The 21,676-nt window shown below is 39.2% G+C and overlaps 3 protein-coding genes across 5 annotated transcripts in view; 2 read left to right on the forward strand and 1 right to left on the reverse strand.

Annotated features, from left to right (window-relative positions):
- golga1 (golgin A1) overlaps nucleotides 1–8,065 on the forward strand; it is a 59,956-nt gene extending 51,891 nt beyond the window's left edge. For both annotated transcript variants that reach the window (XM_068012495.1, XM_068012496.1), the window contains 5 exons: nucleotides 333–491; nucleotides 2,927–2,986; nucleotides 4,143–4,322; nucleotides 6,315–6,401; nucleotides 6,504–8,065. In XM_068012495.1, coding sequence (XP_067868596.1) covers nucleotides 333–491; nucleotides 2,927–2,986; nucleotides 4,143–4,322; nucleotides 6,315–6,401; nucleotides 6,504–6,587 — 570 coding nt within the window. In that variant the 3' untranslated portion in view covers nucleotides 6,588–8,065. The remainder of the gene's footprint in view (nucleotides 1–332; nucleotides 492–2,926; nucleotides 2,987–4,142; nucleotides 4,323–6,314; nucleotides 6,402–6,503) is intronic.
- A 2,450-nt stretch (nucleotides 8,066–10,515) lies between these two features.
- arpc5lb (actin related protein 2/3 complex, subunit 5-like, b) lies at nucleotides 10,516–15,376 on the reverse strand. The gene is given in 4 exon segments (XM_068012500.1): nucleotides 10,516–11,151; nucleotides 12,430–12,606; nucleotides 13,264–13,351; nucleotides 15,068–15,376. Coding segments are annotated over 4 exon segments (468 nt in total). The 5' UTR covers nucleotides 15,208–15,376; the 3' UTR covers nucleotides 10,516–11,088.
- Nucleotides 15,377–15,585: 209 nt separating this feature from the next.
- On the forward strand, nucleotides 15,586–21,215 carry rpl35 (ribosomal protein L35). Of its 2 annotated transcripts, none has more exons than XM_068012499.1 (4): nucleotides 15,586–15,660; nucleotides 17,140–17,276; nucleotides 17,638–17,719; nucleotides 21,029–21,215. In XM_068012499.1, exons 1-4 carry the CDS (start codon nucleotides 15,658–15,660, stop codon nucleotides 21,176–21,178), a joined length of 372 nt encoding a protein of 123 aa, XP_067868600.1. In that variant the 5' UTR covers nucleotides 15,586–15,657; the 3' UTR covers nucleotides 21,179–21,215. The 2 variants fall into 2 exon arrangements, with proteins under 2 accessions (XP_067868600.1, XP_067868598.1); XM_068012497.1 differs by having other exon boundaries at nucleotides 15,640–15,669.
- Nucleotides 21,216–21,676: the final 461 nt, after the last annotated feature.

Below are 21,676 nucleotides of genomic sequence, written 5' to 3' on the forward strand. Positions count from 1 at the left end.
CTGGATAGTAATCAGGAACACTGGCAGTTTCCCTAACCCAGTGATGTTGCAGCCAATTGTGTCACCTGTACCACTGCTCTTATCAATTTGCCCAGAATAGACTGAGACTTCATTAGTTTTAATTTAGAAAACAAAATTAGATGTGAAGTAATTTGCTGTCATGTGGATAGAACAGATCCCTATTTTTCTTCCAGTAGAAAATATTTATTCAGTGTTTGCAATTATTTATTGTCTTCTCTGCTTTTATCAAATTCTGTATCTTGTATCCATGCCAACAAGGTACATAGCTTTGTTTCGATCATTCACTAAAGAAATGCAAATTGCTCTGATAGGTGAATGATCTAGAAGCAGAGGTGACAGCCCTCAATGGACAGTTACATCCCCCAGAAAATGATGAGAAAGGACAAAATGGAGTTGTGACAATTGCATATACCTTACAACTTCAGCAGGACAACCAAGACTTGGAGCAGCAGTTGATAGAGAAAAATAAGGTTAGTTGCACAAGAAATGATCACCGTGGTTTAGAAGCTGCATCACGTCACGTGACCGCCTCCACATGTTAGAAGGGTCACATGCAGAGGAGTGCCATAGATTTTTCTTTTTAATGGTGGAACAGTTTACTTTTACAGATTTTATTGTCATTAGCCAGTTAAACTATGTGCATTTTTCTATCTACAGCTTGGGTTTCTAGTTTGTCGCTTTCATTATGACTAATGTAACTTCACAGTTTTCTTCTCAAAATGGATAAACTACAAAGATGTTTTATCACTTTGAGTCACTGCCTTGCTCTGCAGTATGCACCATCAACTCAAAAAATTCAAGAATTCCATTTTTAATTGTCCCACAATGTTTAGCTTTATTAAATTGAAATTTGGCAGTGTTTTTCAGTATATGTTCAGTTTTCCTATATCATCTTCCATTAAATCCAATAAGAAGTTTTGAATGGTGATGACTTTTGATTGCAATTTATGAGCATTTATCAAAATATTGCGCTGAAAGAAGTAATATATTACAATACAGGATATTGTGCTTTGAAACTTTTGATTTCTAAATAAATATCTGATAGGTCATGAATTAATAAAGCAATTATCAATCAAATAAATGTCACCTAATCTGCCCCTAGTTCCCATGCAAAAATTATGTAATGGTAAATGAACATCTTTTTCCCATTCGAATGTTTTTTCATGCAATTTACTTCACTGATTTGAGAAGGCAGATGATGTATTAAAGACCTGTGTCATTCTTCAGTGAGATTGAGCGGGGTGCCATACTTGTTTGAAAAAGCGAAGGCATGTGAGTAGACCTGATTGAGGTCTTTAAAATTATCAAGCAGTTTGATGAGTGTTGTGGAGAACTGTTTCCACTTGTGGGTGAATCCAGAACAAGTCAGCATAATATAAGTTAGCCACTAATCCATCAAATAAGTTGAGGAATTTCTTTACACAGTGGTGAGAATGAGGAACTTGTTGCCACATGGAGTGGTTGAAGTGGATAACATTGACACATTTAAGGGAAGGTTTATTGCATACATGAGGGAGAAGGGAATAGAACAATATTGAGGCAGGGTGTAAAGAGGTCATTGGATTGAGAGGAGGCTCGTGTGGAGTTTAATCAGCTGCTTTGGCCCGTTGGACTGCAGGTTCTGTTCTGGGCTGTAGATTTCTTTTTTTATATTCGTTCCTGGGATTTGCAAGGCCAGCATTTGTTGTCTATCCCTAATTGCATTATGATTATGATGAGAAAGTGGTGGTGAGCTGCCTTCTTGAACCGCTGCAGTCCATGTGATGTAGGTAAGAGTGCTTTTAGGGAGAGAGTTCCAGAGTTTTGACCCAGGAACAGGGATATATTTCCAAGTCAGGATGGTGTGTGACCTAGAGGAAAACTAGCAGTTGGTGGTGTTTTCATGGGTCTGCTGCCCTTGTTCTTCTAGATGGTAGAGGTCGCAAGTTTGGAAGGTGCTGTTGAAGGAGGACTTGATTAGTTGCTTCAGTGCATGTCACAGGTGGTACACACTGCTGCCACAGTGTGACAGTAGTGGATGGGGTGCCGTTCAAGCAGGTTGCTTTGTCCTGGGTGGTATTAGCTTCTTGAGTGTTGCTGGAGCTGTACTCATCCAGGCAAGTGGAGAGTAATTTGTCTAGCCTCAGCAGAATGGTCAATATGATTTCCTCCAAGTTTATTCTAGAGCCATAGTGCTAGATGAGCCTCCCATCATGCTCATTGAGGATCATTGTGCTGTGGGGCACCACCCAGTTGGAGAAAATCATATTGACAATGCTGCCGAGGCTAGACAAATTCCTATAGAGATAATTCTTGTGATAAAGGCAGAGAGTTATTATATTTCCCCACCCCTTCACCATTTAATTCTGCTGAAACTTCTTGTTTGAGATGAAGGTGCGTTAAACATGTTTCTTCTCTCGTTCTTTGGGCTCACGATCACTCGACCTCCTTCAGCCAATGATGCAACAAATTTGGAATGTATGCTGATAATTTCCCTGGTCTTTTATTGTATGGTAAAATTTTGAATTAAAATCATTTTATCAAATTAGGGCGGCGCAGTGGTTAGCACCGCAGCCTCACAGCTCCAGAGACCCGGGTTCTATTCTGGGTACTGCCTGTGCGGAGTTTGCAAGTTCTCCCTGTGACCGCGTGGGTTTTCGCCGGGTGCTCCGGTTTCCTCCCACCGCCAAAGACTTGCAGGTGATAGGTAAATTGGCCATTGTAAATTGCCCCTAGTGTAGGTAGGTGGTAGAGAATGTGGGATTACTGTAGGGTTAGTATAAATGGGTGGTTCTTGGTCGGCACAGACTCGGTGGGCTGAAGGGCCTGTTTCAGTGCTGTATCTCTAAGTAAATAAATAAATGATTTAAGTGTATACATTATCAGTGCAGATTTTATATTTTAATTTTTTTCCTCCTTCAAAAAGACTATTAAACAACTACTGCAGAGGCTAACAGAACTGAAAAAGACGCTACAGAAAGAACTGGTAAGCATTTTGCATTAAATTACATTTTTTAAACGGGTTACTTAGGGATTTTTATTTTCAGTGGATCAAATCAGAAAATGGGTCAGAAAGATGAGACACACATATTTTGCCCATGCGTAAAGTGTGGCAGATGCCACCATCCTGTTCTGGTTGGCTGACACCCGCAGCTTAACATCTGTAACCTGATACAGAAATAATGTCATCTGGAGAATTGTTCCCAGAATACTTTCCTATGACGTTGCATGACCTAGTTTTAATTCAAGAAATACCACTACTTAATAGAGCTCATCTTTTTATTGGACAAACCCAATGTAATTTCTGCAGGTCAGACAGCATTTGTGGAGAGTGAAACAGTTAACAGTTCCAGTGAAAGGTCATTGACCCAAAATGTTAATTCTGTTTCCGCAGATGCTGCCTGACCTGCTGAGTATTTCCAGTATCTTCTGTTTTTTATTTCAGAATTCCAGCATTTGCAATATTTTGCTTTGGTATTTGCCATGGTAACTTGTTTTTCTTTAACTCCTTTTAGTGCCTTTCACATGTGGTTCAAATTGATGGGAGTAATGTTTTCCCATTTTAAACTGTTCACTCTTTTGGATCTGATGAATCTGAACCAACTTGCTTTGTTTTCATTTTTTTTTTATGTGTTCAAGTAATTGAAAGAAGTTTTTTGGTTTGGTGAAATTAATTTTGTGGTTTACTACCAATGTGGGCAATATTAGAAATGCATTAATGGGAATCAGCTCTAGCAGATCTTGTTCTGAATTTGAGAGTTTTTATAAAATAATTGTGTTCATTTAAGCACAAACTGCTTTGTCTTTGTTCTTCATTTGAGAACATGAACAGTGACTGTGCTCTGTACGAGTAAGCTGTGTAATTTTAGCTGGTTAATTCCAGCAGTAGCCTTGTACATGCTTGAGGGTCTCTAGGCCTTGGTTCTTAGTGTGCCTACATTCTCTGGATTTTAGTAAATGGGGTATGTCCCTATCAGGCAAACAGAAATTCTACATGTATAGATTTCTCAATAGCTTGAATTGAAAACTCAAACATAGTAATATTTCTGCACATGACAGCAATATTGACAGCTCAAGAAAGTCCTTTTGTTTTTTTTAATATGTCATTCTGGTTAACTCATACTAAATCTTTTCAACTAAAGAAAATTAAACCAGAAATGGAGCCTGCTGAAGTCCGGGAGAGATCTTTCTTTGAACCACCAGCCAGCATCAATAATTCCACCACAGTTGTAAACAATTCAGACCTTAATGACTCCAGGGAGATCAATTTTGAATATCTTAAACACGTTCTCCTCAAATTCATGTCTGTGCGAGAATCTGAGGTGAGTTATTAATAATTGCAGTAATCTACAGGTAGTCAATAGAAAAACTTTATTTGTGTTTGTTAGATGTTAAAATGCAGATCTGTTATAATTTTAAATGATTAAACAGAGTAGTGCTTCAGTGGTTTGGTGATTAAGCTGACAGATTTGGAATTCAGAGATGCAATTCCCCACTACCTGTGATAATGGCTAGGAATCAGAAATGAAATTTATAGAAAATGACAGGAAAAGACCAGCTGATCCCATCCTGACATGCTGCAACCTGCATAAACCATCAACCCCATCACACTACCCCTCCCCAATAGTCATGCAACTTTCTGGGACAGATGAAAAAAAAACTTAGACTAATTTAGAGCAAGACCCTGAGGAAATTCTTCCCTGACACCTAAAGGCCATCTCACAAGCTCCACTGGCCCTTATCAGCTCACCTACCTCTGACAACTTGTCCAACTCCTTTTTGAAAACTTGCAGTGAATCCACACACGCTAGCAATCTATTCTAGACGTCAATGATTCTTGTAAGCTAAGTACTTCCTAGCATCTATCCTATGTTTTTGTAAGTTATACTGATGCCTCCAATCCTCTCTAGTTCAACTTAATCTCTTCATTATTTTGCAGATCTCAATCATATCTCCTCAAAGTCTGCACATTTTCAAAGTAAAGCCCCAGTTCTCTAAGCCTATACTGATAATTAGGGCCCTTAATATAGGTATCAATCAACTGGCCCTTCCCAGTCCCAAGAACTTAACTGCTTACCACATGAGGGGACAAAAACTGGACACAGTATTTTAGATGCAACCCACTGAAGGCCTTGTACAAGGAAATAGTTACATGGATACCAGATGACTTTGCATGTGCAGTGGAAAACAGTTTTAGTATTGATGCAGTATGATCGTTTGTATTGGAGCATTCCGAAATTTGCAGTATCGTGCTCACAGTTTCTCCTATCAGCAATTTAATCTCTAGCTAGTCCTAGACAGAATTGGTGTCTCATCACAAGCAATGTCCTTAACTGCCGTTACAGCCAACATTTAAAACTAAAACGTAAAGCTTGAGAAGCATACAGGTGATTTGCTGTACTGCCTTTCAAAATATTGTTGGAACACAGCTTGCCATTCTGTCACTTTTCTCCAATTTCGAAAATTGCATTTTACTTCAATCACGGCCTCAGAAAAACATCCAGGTCTCAAAGTTCCATAGGGGTTCCATCAGTGGGAGCAAAGGCTAGGCACAGGGATGCTCTCTTTTGGTGTCTAGCTTCAGTCACATTAAAAAAAAATGATGGCTAAGATCAAGAAGCCAGGTGCCATGTGGCAAGTAATTTTTTTAAAATTTACACAACGGAAGAGAATTTTCAGAAAAATGCTCAGGAGGTCATTTATTTATTTTGAGATACAGCACTGAAACAGGTCCTTCAGCCCACCGAGTCTGTGCCGACCATCAACCACCCATTTATACTAATCCTACATTAATCCCATATTCCTACCACATCCCCACCTTCCCTCAATTCCCCTACCACCTACCTATACGAGGGGCAATTTATAATGGCCAATTTACCTATCAACCTGTAAGTCTTTGGCTGTGGGAGGAAACCGGAGCACCCGGCGAAAACCCACGCAGTCACAGGGAGAACTTGCAAACTCCGCACAGGCAGTACCCAGAATTGAACCCGGGTTGCTGGAGTTGTGAGGCTAACCACTGCGCCACTGTGCTGCCCATTGTAGGACTGTATCCTGGAACACTCCTTTTAACAAATTTTAACTTGCAAATTTTAGGCAGGATTTCTTGAAACATTTAAATAAAATAAGTTTTGAATTATAAAATACCGAAACTTGACATTCAAAATGATTTGTGAATTACAGAACATTTTAGTTTATAAATTTCCTTGGTAATACATGGGTAGTTTTTTTTCTTGTTAAAAAGTTGCATGGCAATTTTCAATGGACTAATAAATGGGGGAAAAAATCAGATCACAGTAAGTTTTTTGTTGCAGGCCTATCAACTGGTGAAAGCGGTATCCATGCTACTTAACTTTACACGTGAAGAGGAGAAATTGTTAAAGGAATCCTTAGAATATAAGGTACATCATCATCCATTTCTACTCACACTACTGAGTCTTGCCTGTTTCCACTCTTGATAAATGCCGTTGAATGGTTTTCTAAATATTCTGTTTACATTGCAGATGTCCTGGTTTGGGTCAAAACCTGCTCCTAAAGGTATTGTACGTCCGTCAATAACCGGCCGACCTCCCCCTCACTGGCAATAAACCAAGTGCAACGTCTGGAACGTGCACACTCGAAATATCAAGATAACTCATTGGATGAACAGGACAGCTATCAATAATAAGTTATCCTTATTAGTGTTTTCAGTCACTGTTATGACAGTGTTTTTAATACAGGACTAGTTTTCCAGCTATTTACAAGTATTTAATAGTACTGGTACTTTATATTAATACATCTTGTAAATGCAAATGAAGACGTTCTCCTATGGGGAATGAAACTCATTGAGAAAAAGCAGACTGCGGACAGATATTATGGGTTTGAAATTCTGTAGTTTCTAAACATGCAAGAGGAACAATGCTTTTTGGTCCTGTAGCTTTATTACAGTCCTGAACTAATTTGAATGAAACACTGTTTGAAGTGACATGCTGTCATACTCTTACATCTTTGTACATGCGCTGATCCTTCATGGGCAGAAAATGAATGCTTACAAGCATCTTTTTTGAAGTAATTTGTTTCTTATTGTTAAAACACAAGGATGGGAATAACATTTGAGTAAAGTTATGTTCCTTCCCCACCCATCCTCACTGTTACAGAGGAGGCCAGCAGTGCTGTATGTAACTGCTTTTGAACTCCGTATCATGGTCCAATAGAACACTTTTTTTTTAAACTGCCTTTACGTTTTTACAGTTGAATCATTTGGTGTCATTTGGATTAATAAAAACTGGAAACCTGCAAGGCAGAAATTGCACCAATAAAAGATAATCAAAAAACAAGAGACCAAGTTAAATATTGCAATTGGCTTCTGCTTATTGATCCAAAAAACACTGTAGTTTTTCAAATTTCTCAAATATTCTAATAATTGTAAAACATTATCTCTTTATTACATAATTTAGATCCCTTCCACGTGTTGCTGTTTAATGGTTACCATGTGGTTTTATTGCAGTGTAAGAATGCGGTAGTGTTGCGTGAAAATGGTGCTGGAACAACCAGAAACAAGGGATTTGATGCTTGATATAAACAGTAGGGCAAGGAGAAGGTACAGTTCTCGTATACCTGGGTTAATGCGAAAGAGTAAAAACATTCCAAAAGGAGACTTTATAAAGGGAACTCTATTGTGTATAGAAATTGGAATAAGGTTGTAACACACTAGATGTAAAAATGGATGCATAAATTATTTACAGCCTTTCGGGCACAGAAAATGTTGCTGTTGTGATAATGATGTTCCATCAGTATTTTCTTCACCTTGCCATTGTCATGAAACCAGGAATTCTTGAAAGCAAGAGCAACAAGTGTGTATGTATGTAAATATATATAATGTTATATATGAACTAATGCACTTTTATTTGTATAAAAATATACTGTGGCGTGTAATCTTTTTACATGCATTGATTGGCCTTGGCGACTAATTTCTCTCCCTTGATGTTGTAAACCTGAATTGGATGCAGCATCTGACCGGTGTTTGCTTGGGAATAACTTGTAGGTGCAATACTTTCCAATTAAAATTCCTTTAGACTTGCTGAAATTGAGATTAAATTCTTTGGTTAGCAGGTGAAACTTTGGTGTGATTTTCTCATGTAATTTGTTACTGCATTTATGGAAGGTACACAGGGAGTTGAAGTTTGCAATAAAATTTCATGCTCTCTAGATAGATTAGCATGAAAAACTTCATTGGGAAGCATACCTGGTGATTCAAAGTGTTCTCAGTTGTTGGTATTGGCACTTATCAGTGTCAGTTGACATAAAAAGATAAAATAAAGGTTATTCTAAGGACTGAAATTTGGCGAAGATATAAAATGGGTGTCTAATATCTTGTATAATTTTCTTGCACGAATGAACAGACATTGACAGCAATCATAGGAAAAAATCATGCCCAAGGTGTACCACTGACCATAGCCATTGAGTGCACAAATGGGAAACTTCCAAAAGTTTCATTGGGATAACCTTTTAGATTTGTTTAAAACTAAATATAAAGGTAGTCTGAACTACTTCCTTCTAATAGGAATAATAAATGTCTGATCAAAACCACTTTTGGCTTCAACAGATGAAAGGCAGAATCAAAGTAACCGTTTGACAGATCCGCACCAAACAGCATATTCCTTAAATAAGCAGTTTCCTTATGATGTTGTGGTTGAATTCAAGATATTGCCACTTAATAAAATAACCATTTGTCGTTTTATTGGCAAGTTTCCTAGCTGTAATCTTTCAAACTTCATTTTGGCCTGATTTTTCAATGTCAGATTTCTTTCTTTGTTACCAAAGTGTTTTTAAAATAGCATACTTAATGTTGTAATTTGAAGTCAGTGGGCTCAATTATTGTGTGTTGCCATTATCCTTTCAAGAACTTGCATTTATATAGTGCCTTTTCACTGCCTTGTGACATCTCACACCACTTTAGTGATGTAGGGGAAATGATGAGCATGGACTATGTCGAAGCAAAACGCTGAAGATGAAAGATTGTCATCATTCTCAAATCATATGTAATAACTATGAATTGGGTTTATCCCAGGGAAACAACTTATTTTTACCAAATTGCTTATTGTTTACATTTTTGAATTCACATCAAATACCATCACTATAGCTATTAGCATGTGGTTCACCTACTATTGTAAGTAGAAGACATTTCCAGGAAAATTAATAATCAGCATTTCATTATATTGGCTTTAATGTGAATAGACCATTTTTTTGAGATATATTCTACTAATCCATAGTGTTCTTGGTAACTTCCTTTCAGGAGCAGTCTGATCAGAGAAATTCAGAACAGGTTTCTTTTTGAGGTGAGTTGTGCTTTGTAATGTAGTCTAAGGGTAGATACTGACCTCCAACATATGCTGAGCTAACACACCAACAAACCTGAGCACAAGTTTCAACTGTAACGACAACGATTTATTTATATAGTGCCTTTAATGTAGAAAGACGGCCCAAGGTACTTCATAGAGGTGTGATTCAAAAACAAATTAAGCCAAAGCAGATTACAAGTGATCAAAAGTTTGGTCAGAGTTGGATTGTAGGAGGCAAGGCACAGAGACATAAGGAATGTCAAGCCTTGGACAGCTGATGGTACTGTTGCTAATAATGGGATGGGGAGAGTGAGTGCAGAAGAGGCCAGAGTCAGAGCAACTAACCTTTAGCATTCTTAAACTAGATTTCTGGTGGTCTGCATATTGGCAAAATAAATGAGCCACCACTGTTTACTGTACCTAGGGGCAGCACAACTGCTTGGGCAGTATTACTAAAGGGGTTTTAAAAAAACAACAAATTTTATGTCAGTGTGCGGTCTTACCAGTCCAGCTGGTTTTCACTGTTTACTGTGTATAAAGCAATAGTTTAGCACCATTCCTTTGATTTTAAACTGCCTCACTGTCATAGTTTACTATAGAAGACTGCCAATATTCTCTTTTTAGCCAACTTGTAATGTAAACAGAGGAATAGAAGCAAGGCAGCGGCTGGCTCACCACCACCTTCTCATGGGCAATAAATGCTGTCCTAGCCAGTGATGCTCACATCCCATGAATGAACAAAAAAGTAAAGGCCCGTGCCTTATCCTGGTTATAGACTTCATAATTTTTCATAGCATACATTTCAACCAGTTCAATGTAATGCCTACACAATGTTACATACCACTGAAGCAAAAATCATGCTTCTGCTCAAGTAGGGAATGGAATTAGTTGTCCCACAGCAGGGTAACATTTCCATTTCCTATCTCAGCCAGTGTTGTGAGAAACACTGCCAATTATATGCATAATTAGCTGAACTGACACCTAATATGAATTAGTTTTAAGTTAAATAATTTATAGCCATCTTAAATCTGACTAAGTGTAGCTCAAGGCCTTGAAGATTTCTGGTGGTGCTCCAACAATAGATTTACTTTAGCTCAGGATTCATTAGACTGACATATTATATTGCATCTAGTAGGCATTTCCTTACTGCTTCCCTCAGACTAGTTGGAAATACAACAAAGATCTGTCAACTAAAGATGATCCAAGAGCTTTATTTCGTAGCAGGCACTTTACAATAAATTCATCCCTGGTAGTTCAACTAATACTATTACCATATGTATCATACTAGGTCTATCAAATAACTGTACAAAAGACAAAATGAAAGTGACTCAAGAAATAAAAATGCATGTACTGACACTGAAGACTTAAGTCCATCAGTACTCCATGTGGCAAAACAGTTCTGGGTAAAATGCCCAATAGAACACAAACAGCATAATGTCATCACTGCTTTTCCATCGTGTGAATGTGTCTTTATTAACCACACTATTTGGTTTCTCAACAGATTTCCAAAAAGGTAAAAACAAAAATGGTAAGCGAAGTGAGGATGTGCAAGACCTTGCATGTCATACTTGGCCAAAACATAACAGTAATACAAACTTTCCACCACAGCCCATTAAGATAAAAAGAACATTGACAGTTTTTCAAAATAATTTCATTTAATGTGGATTAATCTTTAAATGATGGGTTCAAATATTTCCCTTTTACTGTTGCTTCCTCATACTTTCCAACAGCTTTCAGTCCACATCAGGTCAACGTGTCATGTAACTTTTTAAACTGTTTTTCTTGCAGTGAGAACTCGTACTATGCAACCTACTCCACCCACTGCTAATGCCTATGAGAAAAAAAGGAAAATATTCTTTTTAAAAATTAAAACTTTAATCAACTTGCAATTATATAGCACCTTTAACATAGCATCCCAAGGTGCTTTACAAGCATTATCAAACACAATTTGACACTGAGCCACATATATATATTCGACCAGAGGGGTTTTGAAGAGCATCTTAAAGGACGAAAGTATTGAGATGGAGAGATTTTGGGAGGGAATTCCAGAGTTTAGGGCCTTCACAGGTAAAGAGAAACCAGAATTGGGGGGGCGGGCGAAGAGAGATCTCAGGGGACTGTGAGGCTGCAGATCATTAGAGATAGGGAGGGACAAGGATGAATTATTTTTTCAAGAGAAAGTGTTACTTAACCAGGAGCTATTGTAGGTCAGCGAGCACAGAGGAGACAGATGAGTGGTGACTTGGTGTGGGTCAGGATGAATCCCCAGGTTAGTGAAGGGTAGATGGCTGACTAGGAATAGTCAAGTATAGAGATAACAAAAGGCATGGATGAGGGGTTCAGCACAAGATAAATAGACAAGGGGTGGAGTCAATGTTTAGCAGATGGCAATAGGAAGTCTTAATTATGCTGCGGATATGTGCTAGGAATCCATCAATTACCCATTCACTACAAGTTTATATTTAGCAGTGCAAAATGTAAATTTGCTAGTTCAGTAACTGATCTGTGGAATCTGCATTTATAAAGCACTATCATTCTCAGGAAGTCCCAAAGCGATTCAAAACCACCGAATTACTTTTAAGTACTGCAGTCAATTTGTGTACAGCAAGTGAATCAATCATCAGACATTTACTGGTGCCTGTGTAAGGAGGCGCGGTGGCCAGATTAGATCCCTGCTACTCATATTATGGGATCTTAAATACAATTCTTGTCTAACAACTCATGAAAAACTTAAAGCTCTGTCCATATTGCACTGAAGTGTTGGTCTGGATTACATAAATGTTTCATAGTAGCAACACAGCCTTCTAATTCAAGCAAGAGTGCTACAGGCTAAGCCAAACTGACCATTCAAAACTAACGTTATTAATTTTACCTTGGCCTACTTTGTCATATAAATTTTATCCAGCATGGTCCACGTGACAGTATAGTGAAAGCAGATTCCTTGCCTGCAAGCCAGATTTTACAAGAGTAGATTGCCCATCACCCTCCCAGCAGCCCATTTTAGCTCATCATTGGTACAGACATGGAAGCAGGGCACCCACCTGCCCTTCTCCTGAACCAAAACCATAGCAAAAACCTTAAAACATTTAAGAGACAAGAAGAAACTTACCTTTTCATGCCACTGCAGTAATATCGCACTGCTGTTTTCTGTGGGTTTTTCAAAACCTTTATAAATGTACTTCATTAAAAGGTCAACACCATTTCTATCTAATGACTTAACAGCCTGTTCTATCTCACTACTTTTAAAGGACGTAAGGACTTTGAGAACGATTCCCTGTGCCCGCTCCTGTGAATTAAAAGAAAAGGTTAAATTACAATGTGTTTTACGTTTTTATTGCACTGACGCTTTACATATGCAGCTTTTCACGTAATGAAACAATCTCATCCTATTGTTACAAGATTGTATCAGACAGAAAATTAAAATGAAACATTTTATTAGCAATTATTCAAATATAATGCCTCATTTTCAGACCTTTAAGCTGACTGTCTAGAATTTTTCTTAATATAACAAACTTAAGTAATTAACAAAATTAAGTACTGTTGGTTAACGTTTTGACATTTCCTACCACATCCAGAAAATAGTTTTTAAGTAGATAAATCAAATATTAAGGGCTTATACCAGTTAGTATCCTTATATAGTCTCCTTATCATTTAAATTTGTAATCAAAGACAATTAACTGAAATCTGGCAAAAAGTTCTGAACTGGGAGGGAATGTTACCCCTTAAATTAATGCAGCAAAACCAGAACCGCCAGTGGATGAGATCAAATAGCTACAAGAAATTTACCATACTGCAGATAGAATCGATCTGGTAAATGCTTTTGTTCAAGATATTCAGATGCATTCTTGGAGACAAGCCAAGAATGCATTTTTGAGCACACTTATATTCAACATAGAATTCAGAAATTTCATAATTTTAAAACAAACTAGCTTCATTTAAATACCTTAACTGCTTGATTCTTCATGTTGACAGGAGGGTTCCTTAATGCTGCATGGAATGCACTAAGCATGTCACCTGTACATTACAGGTCAAGGAATATTAAGCTTTATTTCAAGCATTTAAACCTAGTGTGGTCTGTAGTTACAGGTTTATACGCACGCAAGAGTTCTGGACATGTTGCTAATTCGTATGTACACTGCTAATTAGCTTTTAGACATACTCTTTCACTCATATCCCTATACATCTCAAGGACAGTCAATAACCAGTTATGGTGCTTAAGTTTTAGGAATTAGAAATTGCAGTATTAGGATTTTAAAAATTTAAATGCCAATATATACAAATCTGATTCCAAATTCATTCAAGTGATTTGATACAAATATGCCAGTTATATATAGAACAGGACAAGATCTCAAAATTGACCAAGATAATTACTCCTTCACGGGTACAATTTTCCATCAACAAAAGTACTTTTGTTCAATTAAGAAACATTGTGAATCAGCAGACATATTGGCTCAAGTCCTGGAGGAAAGCGGAAACAGTTTCAAAGGAGGTGGTGAACCTTTGCTGTTATCTAACTTTACCTTTAAGGTTGTACTGCAAATTGCTGGAAATATGAATTGATACTGATGCAGTGATAGCAATTTTGCATTTGGGAATGAACATGTACAATGGTTTATCTCCTTAACCAATTAAACAAAAGGGTAGAGAATTAAAGTGAAGAGAAGGAGACAGGATAAATTAGAAGGGGGAAGAGTGGCTTGAGAAAAGAATTTTTTTTTTTTTAAAAAGATACTTCCTGGAACAGTTCACCTGTGTGAGTGAGACTCCAGTATCCCTATTTCCTGTCTGTGCCTCCAAGGGTCGAGGACCATAGATCATATTAATAGCATCCTTACATGAGTTACCCATCCTAGATGGCTGTGATGAGATTAATGGCAGTGAACTTCAAGGGAGAGGCTGAAGTGATGGTAGTTTTTTTGGGTTTTAGTTAATGGTAGATCTAACCATCCAGCAATTCATAGAGTTGGAACTCATGGTACAACTATCATAGATTAACGATTTTGTACACAAACCAATAATGGCAGGCACCATGAACATGCCATTATTGGCGAATAGTAGGTGTACTTACACTACATGGACTGCAGCAGTTCAAGAAAGTGGCTCACCACCAACTTCAAGAGCAATTAGTGGTGAGCAGTAAACGCTGGTATTGCCAGCAACTCCCACATCCCATAAACGAATAAAACTTTTATGGAAACGAAGTTAAACAGTGCAACCATCTCGAGTGCATCAGGATCTGGCTAAAAATCTCAATCTGGCTTTATTTTAAAGTCATGACAAACAATAACTTCCTATTTTCCAACTTAAAGGAAAGCTTAGATTAAAAAGGTCTTTGAATAAATCTCCACAGTGACCAGTTCTGCAAAAGATACAATCTATTCGTATATAGGAGCATCATTTTTTTTAGACTCATTTTAAGTGGTCAGTTAAGCGACATCTCTACAAACAGCACTCAAAATGAAACAATCCATTCAACTGTGAGTGCAAGCAATGTGAGTAATGTCAATCACGATCAGTTGACGGATGCAAACGGCTGCCCGGGGACGGTGGAGCCCGCCGTTAACACTCAGCAGTAGTTTGTGACCAGGTGCGGTTCTGAGGGGGAGGGGGCCGTGGCGCGGATTTCACCGGCACCTCAAGGGGAGAGAACAGCTCACCTTCCCTCACTACCTCCCTCCTGGGGTCTGCTGTTCCACCCTCGCCCTCGATCCAGGTGAAACAACCTCCCACCCGCTTTCAAAGGATATTGCCTGATCAGAGTGTCCACCTCCAGCGAGTCGGGACCCTGCTGCTCCACCGCCTCCTCCTGCTCATCCACAAACTTATTCTCATCGTACTCATCAACATCGACTTTCCTGAACCTGTTGGAAAGCGTGTTTCTCGCCATTCCCCTTGTTTATATTAAAGAACAAGTGTTAATCAGGCTAATAAATCGCTTTCTCTCTAATGCCCACACCTACTGAACCGGATGCTACATTCAAAACATCGCCTTCTGCTGATCTCGCTGCCTCCACTCAAACCGGGGCCTGCTGAACCTCGCCCCGGAACCGGAAACATCCTCTGGAATACCCCATCTGAGAGAGGAGGCAGAAAAAACAACAAAGCCCAATAAAATCTGAACCTATCGCTATCTTACTTACAACCATACAGTGGGAAATATATTAAATTAAAAGCTTCCTTAAGCTATTGATATATGTTTAAACTTAAATATTTGACTCAGTGATCTTCTCTTCTGCCATCCCTCTCCCCTCCATTAAGCGCAAGTGGTAGAGCTGGTCACGTGGAAATACAGGTCCCGCCCCCAATTGCTCCCTTTTCCTGCAATTGCCCCAAGAAAATGGTAGGAGTTGTGAGTTGTTGCCAGTTGAATCCAAATCAATCCAAAAAAACTATCAATAGTGGAGCGAGAGTAACCTGCTCCTGTGGGCCCCTAGCTTCCACCCTATCGGCTGTGGTCGTTATTTGTGATGATTTGTCGGGTTTTTGCGATGATGAATCATTTGGTGCAGGCCGCTGCCTGGTCCCAGATTTTGCATTGGCGGCGTTTTGGGGCTCGGCGGCCCGCTGGCAGATTGTAATCGGCTTGGTGTCCGCGGTCGGTTTGTTGATAGTGGTAGTTGTGTCTTCGAGCTGCAGGGCCAGGCTTCGGCCTCTCGTGAACCGCCACCCGGTGAGGGCCTTGTGTAAAATGGGACCTGTGATCAGTCTGTCCGGGTCCTGACTGGGCTGAATGTGTCTTTGGTTTGAAAAGTGTTTTCCGCACTTCAAAAACTTGTGGATCGCCCGTGGCGTTGTTCAGTGAACTCGTTTCCCTGATTTTACTTCATTTCCGTTTCAAATGGTGCAACAACGTGGGTGACCATGACAAAGAGTTTTTATTGCCCATCCAGAACTACTCGGAGCGGGGGGCAGTTTGCTGCCCTCCTGCATTAGCTGTTTGCCCATAATAGTGTTGGATAGGGAATTTTGGCACTTTGAAGGAAAGGTGGTATAAGACCAACTCAACATTGTGTGTCACTCGGAAGGGAAATAGTGATGGTGTTCCTGTGATCTCTCTCACTCATCTTCTTGATGACAGAGATTACAGAGTTGTGTGATATTGTTGAAATAAGCTGTGAGTTGCTACAGTGAATCTGTAGCTGTTCAACCACACTGCTGCTAGTGGGTATAGAGTCCAGTGGCAGGAGCACCGATCAAGCATGTTAATTTGTGGTGGATGTGTTGAGGCTGTACCCGTCCAGGCAAGTGCTGAATATTCCACCATGCTGCAGATTTGACCCTTGTAAATGGTAGAGGTTTCAGGGGTCAGGAGCTGAATTTCTTATTGCATAGTATCTGCCCTTGTAGCCAGGGTGTTGATGCAGTTTATTTAGATAAGCTTTTGATCATCAGCAGTGTTCATGGTGAGAGCTTTTATATTGGTGGTGCTAATGGAAAGGTGACCATTATCTGCCAACAGGAGGGAAGTTATGTTTCAGCTGTACAGTGCTGTGGTCAGACCCTATCTGGAGTACTACATCTAATTTTAGGTGCTGCACCTTGGGAAGGATATATTGAAACTGGAGTGGGTGTTGATTCACCAGAATGATCCTGGGGTTAAAAGGGTATCTTTATTAAGTGCAGATTAAAAACTGGTAAATGGAGTTGAGTTATAGATTGGCAATGATCTAACTGAATAGAGACTTGGGCTGAAAAGCCTACTCCTTGTTCCTGTATACCACTTGTATTGTCTTTGGAGTTTTTGCTTGTATGTGGAATATCAGTTTCTAGTTGGAGGTTTTGTTTGTGACAGTATCATGGTGATTCTTTTTAAATGTAGGCAAAAATTAAGGCACGTGATCTGCGTGGCAAGAAGAAGGAGGAGTTATTGAAACAGCTGGATGATCTCAAGGTTGAACTCTCCCAGCTCCGTGTTGCTAAGGTAACTGGAGGAGCTGCATCCAAGCTTTCCAAGATGTAAGTATGGGAAGTAGATTTATTGAACAAGCTAGTGATTAAAATTGCCCTCTGGAAGGGACAGGCTGCGGAGCCTTGCTCAAAGTGGGTTAACAGCGTACTAGAGGTTGGAATGATTTTGCTGCTGCGCTTGGCTGGCATGAAGTAGATGTCCTAATGGGGCCACTGCTTTCTAAAGTACGTAGAAATGTGTAGAAGTTAGAACGTGGAACCGTGCCATTCAGCCCCATCGCTCCATGTTCGTGTTTGTGCTCCATATGAACTGAAGTGGTACATTCTTTTGATGGCTGCCTCCCTTAACCTTAATGTTTGGCAAGATTTGTGATTGGCTGTTAAGATTTTTTTTTTTCTTGCCCTTTAGCCGTGTTGTGCGCAAGTCCATTGCCAGAGTCCTCACCGTCATCAATCAGACGCAGAAAGAGAACTTGAGAAAATTCTACAAGGCAAGTTTCAAGTGTTTATGCAGTGCAGTTTTGTAATTGTTAAGTATGCAATTTTGCAGCAGATCCTGGAATCTTGATCGTAGTAAGTGTAAGAAAATGGCGTATGCTGGTAATTTGAAGCATCACTAGTGCACAGTGCATACTGTTTGTTTATAATGGACTCATATGTACATACATCTCTCCATTCTGAGTTTTTCTAAATATGGATGTATTTGATTTGAGCAGACCTGGTATTTCCAGTTTACCTGATTACCGAGATGAGCTGTCTCCAGTATAAGTGAAGCCCGATGCACTTTGCAGAAAGGCCCAGTATCAGTGGAACAGTACATACAGCAAGCAAAGAGTCGTGATTATAAAGCAGTAGATTGTGGTAGTGATAATCCAAAACTTATCTGGCATCCTAAATATTTCCTGATTTTCTTAAATTTGGGTTCAGTCTTGTGTGTATAATCCATTTTTGCCAGTTTTACATGCCTCCCTTTCTACCTGCTCATTTCTCACCTCTCTAACTTATCCAATGTGTCCTTTATTTTTGTTTTCTTTCATTACATCTCCTGTTGTCTTGTGCTAATATCACTGCTACCATTTAACCATCTACTATTCTCCAATCAAACGCAGGTTGTTCTGTTTCTTCTCTTTGTCCACTTATGTTACGTTTTATATGATCACCTGTGATATCTTATAGTTAAGGAAAGGTTCAAACCCAAAATATCCTGTCTGCTCCCCACAAATGTTGTCTCGCCTGCTGGGGTGTTTCCAGCATTTTGTCATGGATATGTTCCTGTGCTATCCACTGCTAGGCCCCAAGTTCTGGAAATCCCTCCCTAAAATCTCCGTGCTCTACCCCTCTCTCCTTTTTAAGATGCTCCTTAAAATTTACCTCTCTGACCAAGCTTTTGGTCATTGTCCAAATATCTCCTTGTGTGTCTTGGTGTCATATTTTGTTTGATAACATTCCTCTGAAGTATGTTGGGATGTTTTACTATGTTAAAAGTGATATATAAATACAAGTTTACTTTTTTTGTTTGAGATTTCCAGCATCCTTTCGTCTTTTCTACTTAGTACTGTGTGGGTTGCTGTTGACATTGGATGTAGTGAATTTGCACAGGACCAGTGTAATATACCAGTTAACCCAAATAGACTGCCCCAATAATTTGAATTATAGAGAAAAGCTCATCCTGAATGGGTAGTGTGCCTGGGTTACTCTCTGCATCTTCATGGCACAGACGAGCAGTGGGAAATTTTATGTCATTATGGATCTGTGATCTGGTGCCATATTCTGTTCCTGTTTCCTTTACAGCACTCAACTCAAAGTTACCTGATAAGACAAATTTTTTAAGCACCATATGGCCTGATTCTGCCCTTGCTGCTCCTGGGCTAGAGAGGGAAAAGCAGCCAGAGTTCCCACTCTTGATTTGCTGATTCTTGTGGAAATTTTGCATATTGGGTGTAGAACTGCATGTCCCTAGTGAATCTTTTAATTGTACCACAACCTCAAACACAAATTTACTTTAATGATGGTCTGTAATCAATTTTGTTTCTGTGGGATGCCACTAAGAAAACAAGTGTTTCTTACAATCCAGAAAGAGTAAATGTGGGCTTCCAGTCATTTATGGGGTGCTACTGAAATTGTTGCAGTTAGGTAAAATTATCCATTTTACTGATTTCTAAAAGTAAGGCTAGATTCTTAGAATGGGCAGTGCCTTGGATAATAGGGCATGAAACTGCTAGGCAGTGAACGTGAATCTGGACCTTGTCTGTTTGCAGTGCAGTCGTCTGGCTTTATTCTGTTAAATGTCTAGTATTTATTTGAAGCAGGTGCTGTCTGGGAGAATAGTTCTGCCTTCTGACATACTTCCTGTCAATTAAGCACCAGTGCAATCAGTGTGCATGTGTGGTGGTAGAGCTGTGTTCTGTTTTTAGAAGGCTGTCCTGTTTTCTCAATTTTAAGTGTTTGAGTCTTTGGTGCGATGAGTTTGGATTTACTCAAATCTAGGCCTAGTGGTTGTGAGCTTTGAGCACAAAATTTTATAATTTTGCAGTGTTAAACTACAGGGTACAGTAGTGTTATTGTTACTGGACTAGTAATCCAGAGGGCTGGACTAATGAATCAGAGAAAATGAGCTTGTATTCTACTGTAGCAGTTTGAGAATTTGAATTCAGTTTTTAAAAAAGATCTGGATGTAAAAAGCTGATGCTGGTAAAAAATGACCATGTAGCTATGTTTAAAACCCCAACTGGTTAATTGATGACCTTTTAGGGATGGAAGCCTGCTGTCCTAACTGGCCAGTCCTGTGTGATCCCCTGTCCATGTCAAGCTAAAAGAAAAACAGGGTAGGCTTTTGAGATCTGAATGCTGAAAGTTTTGTTCACATATGCACACTAAGTTCTATTCACCCTTGTTGCTTCTTGTCTCCCAGTTCTCTAATGCCTCCCATTTTAAAATTCTCATCCTCATGATTAAGTCCCTTTGTGGCTTTGCCCTCTCTGTACCTCAGTACTGTTGAGAAAAAACACATTAAAGAACGTGTGGTGTTAAAATGGATACTGAAATTAAGTTGTGTATACCCTGACCCAATTATCTCCTGACCTACAGCCCGGTTTCACTTCTAAACTACTCAGTGTACGCCAGCATAGGAGGTCGACTGGAATATTAATTGCATATGTATGTATGTGGCCAGTTAAGTGTTTGGTTTTGGTTGTCTTTGATTTTGAGTTGTGTGATGCCTTGTTCGTATCAGAGACCTGGGTAAGTTTCAAACTACTTTAAAGTTGCAGTTTGTGTAGCTGAAAATCTGGAAAACTTGGGGTCAAATCTACTGGAGAATGAGTTAGGCAAATCATAATGTGTAATTTGGTGTATGTGTTCTATAATTACTATTCTGCCTACTTATATAAAAGCAAAATACTGCGGATGCTGGAAATCTGAAACAAAAACAAGGAATGCTGGAATCACTCAGCAGGTCTGGCAGCATCTGTGGAGAGAGCAGAGTTAACGTTTCATGTCAATGACCTTTCGTCAGAATGTCTGATGAACATCTGGTTCTGATGAAGGGTCACTGACCAGAAACGTTAACTCTGCTTCTCTTTCCACAGATGCTGCCAGACCTGCTGAGTGATTCCAGCATTTCTTGTTTTTATTCTGCCTACTTGTTGGTTTGAATGTTTGTATTTGCTGGCCTTGGTCCTTATCGGTTTAGGCTATTGCCGGCAGTTGTTAAGTCAATTATGAAAAGGTGCAGTTTGATGTGTTGGGTGAGCTACAAAATGTTTAGCTGATTGTGATGGGAATTTTCTTTGACTTTTTAGGGCAAGAAGTACAAGCCTTTGGATCTGCGGCCCAAGAAGACCCGTGCCATGCGTCGTCGACTAAACAAATATGAGGAGAGTTTGAAGACCAAGAAACAGCAAAGAAAAGAGCGTCTGTACCCCATGCGCAAATTTGCTGTGAAAGCATAAATGTTCTCCCATAGAAGTTATTAAATTTAAGAAAAGGCTTGTGTTTTTGATTGTTTTTATTGCCATGGTTAGGTTTGGTACATTTTCCCAATAAAAGAAGTCTGAACAAATTGGAGGGGATGTAAGGAATACTCCAAATATCTTGCACCTTCTTGTCAATCTGAGTGACTACTTATAGTAATTCATTTCTGGGATGGTGGCTGGACAGGAATCATTGTATGTCCCCACAATTTTTGAATTCTGTAAAGAATCCAAACAAACTCCCAATTAAATGAAGTCTTTATTGACTTTAGAAACTGGCCTAAGTGGTAGTTTTAGTTTGAATACTTTGTAAAATGATATCACAAAAACCTCAAGACAAATCTGGTTTGGATACTGCCAGACAAGATAGTGTATGCTGACTGTGGCACATGCACAGTGACCTATCCTGTCAAGTACACTAGAACTGGCAAGAGTTCAGATTTGGTGAATTCGTCAATCTGTGCAACATCACTGGAG

Source organism: Heterodontus francisci, chromosome 32, assembly GCF_036365525.1.
Source record: "Heterodontus francisci isolate sHetFra1 chromosome 32, sHetFra1.hap1, whole genome shotgun sequence".
Lineage (NCBI taxonomy): Eukaryota > Metazoa > Chordata > Chondrichthyes > Heterodontiformes > Heterodontidae > Heterodontus > Heterodontus francisci.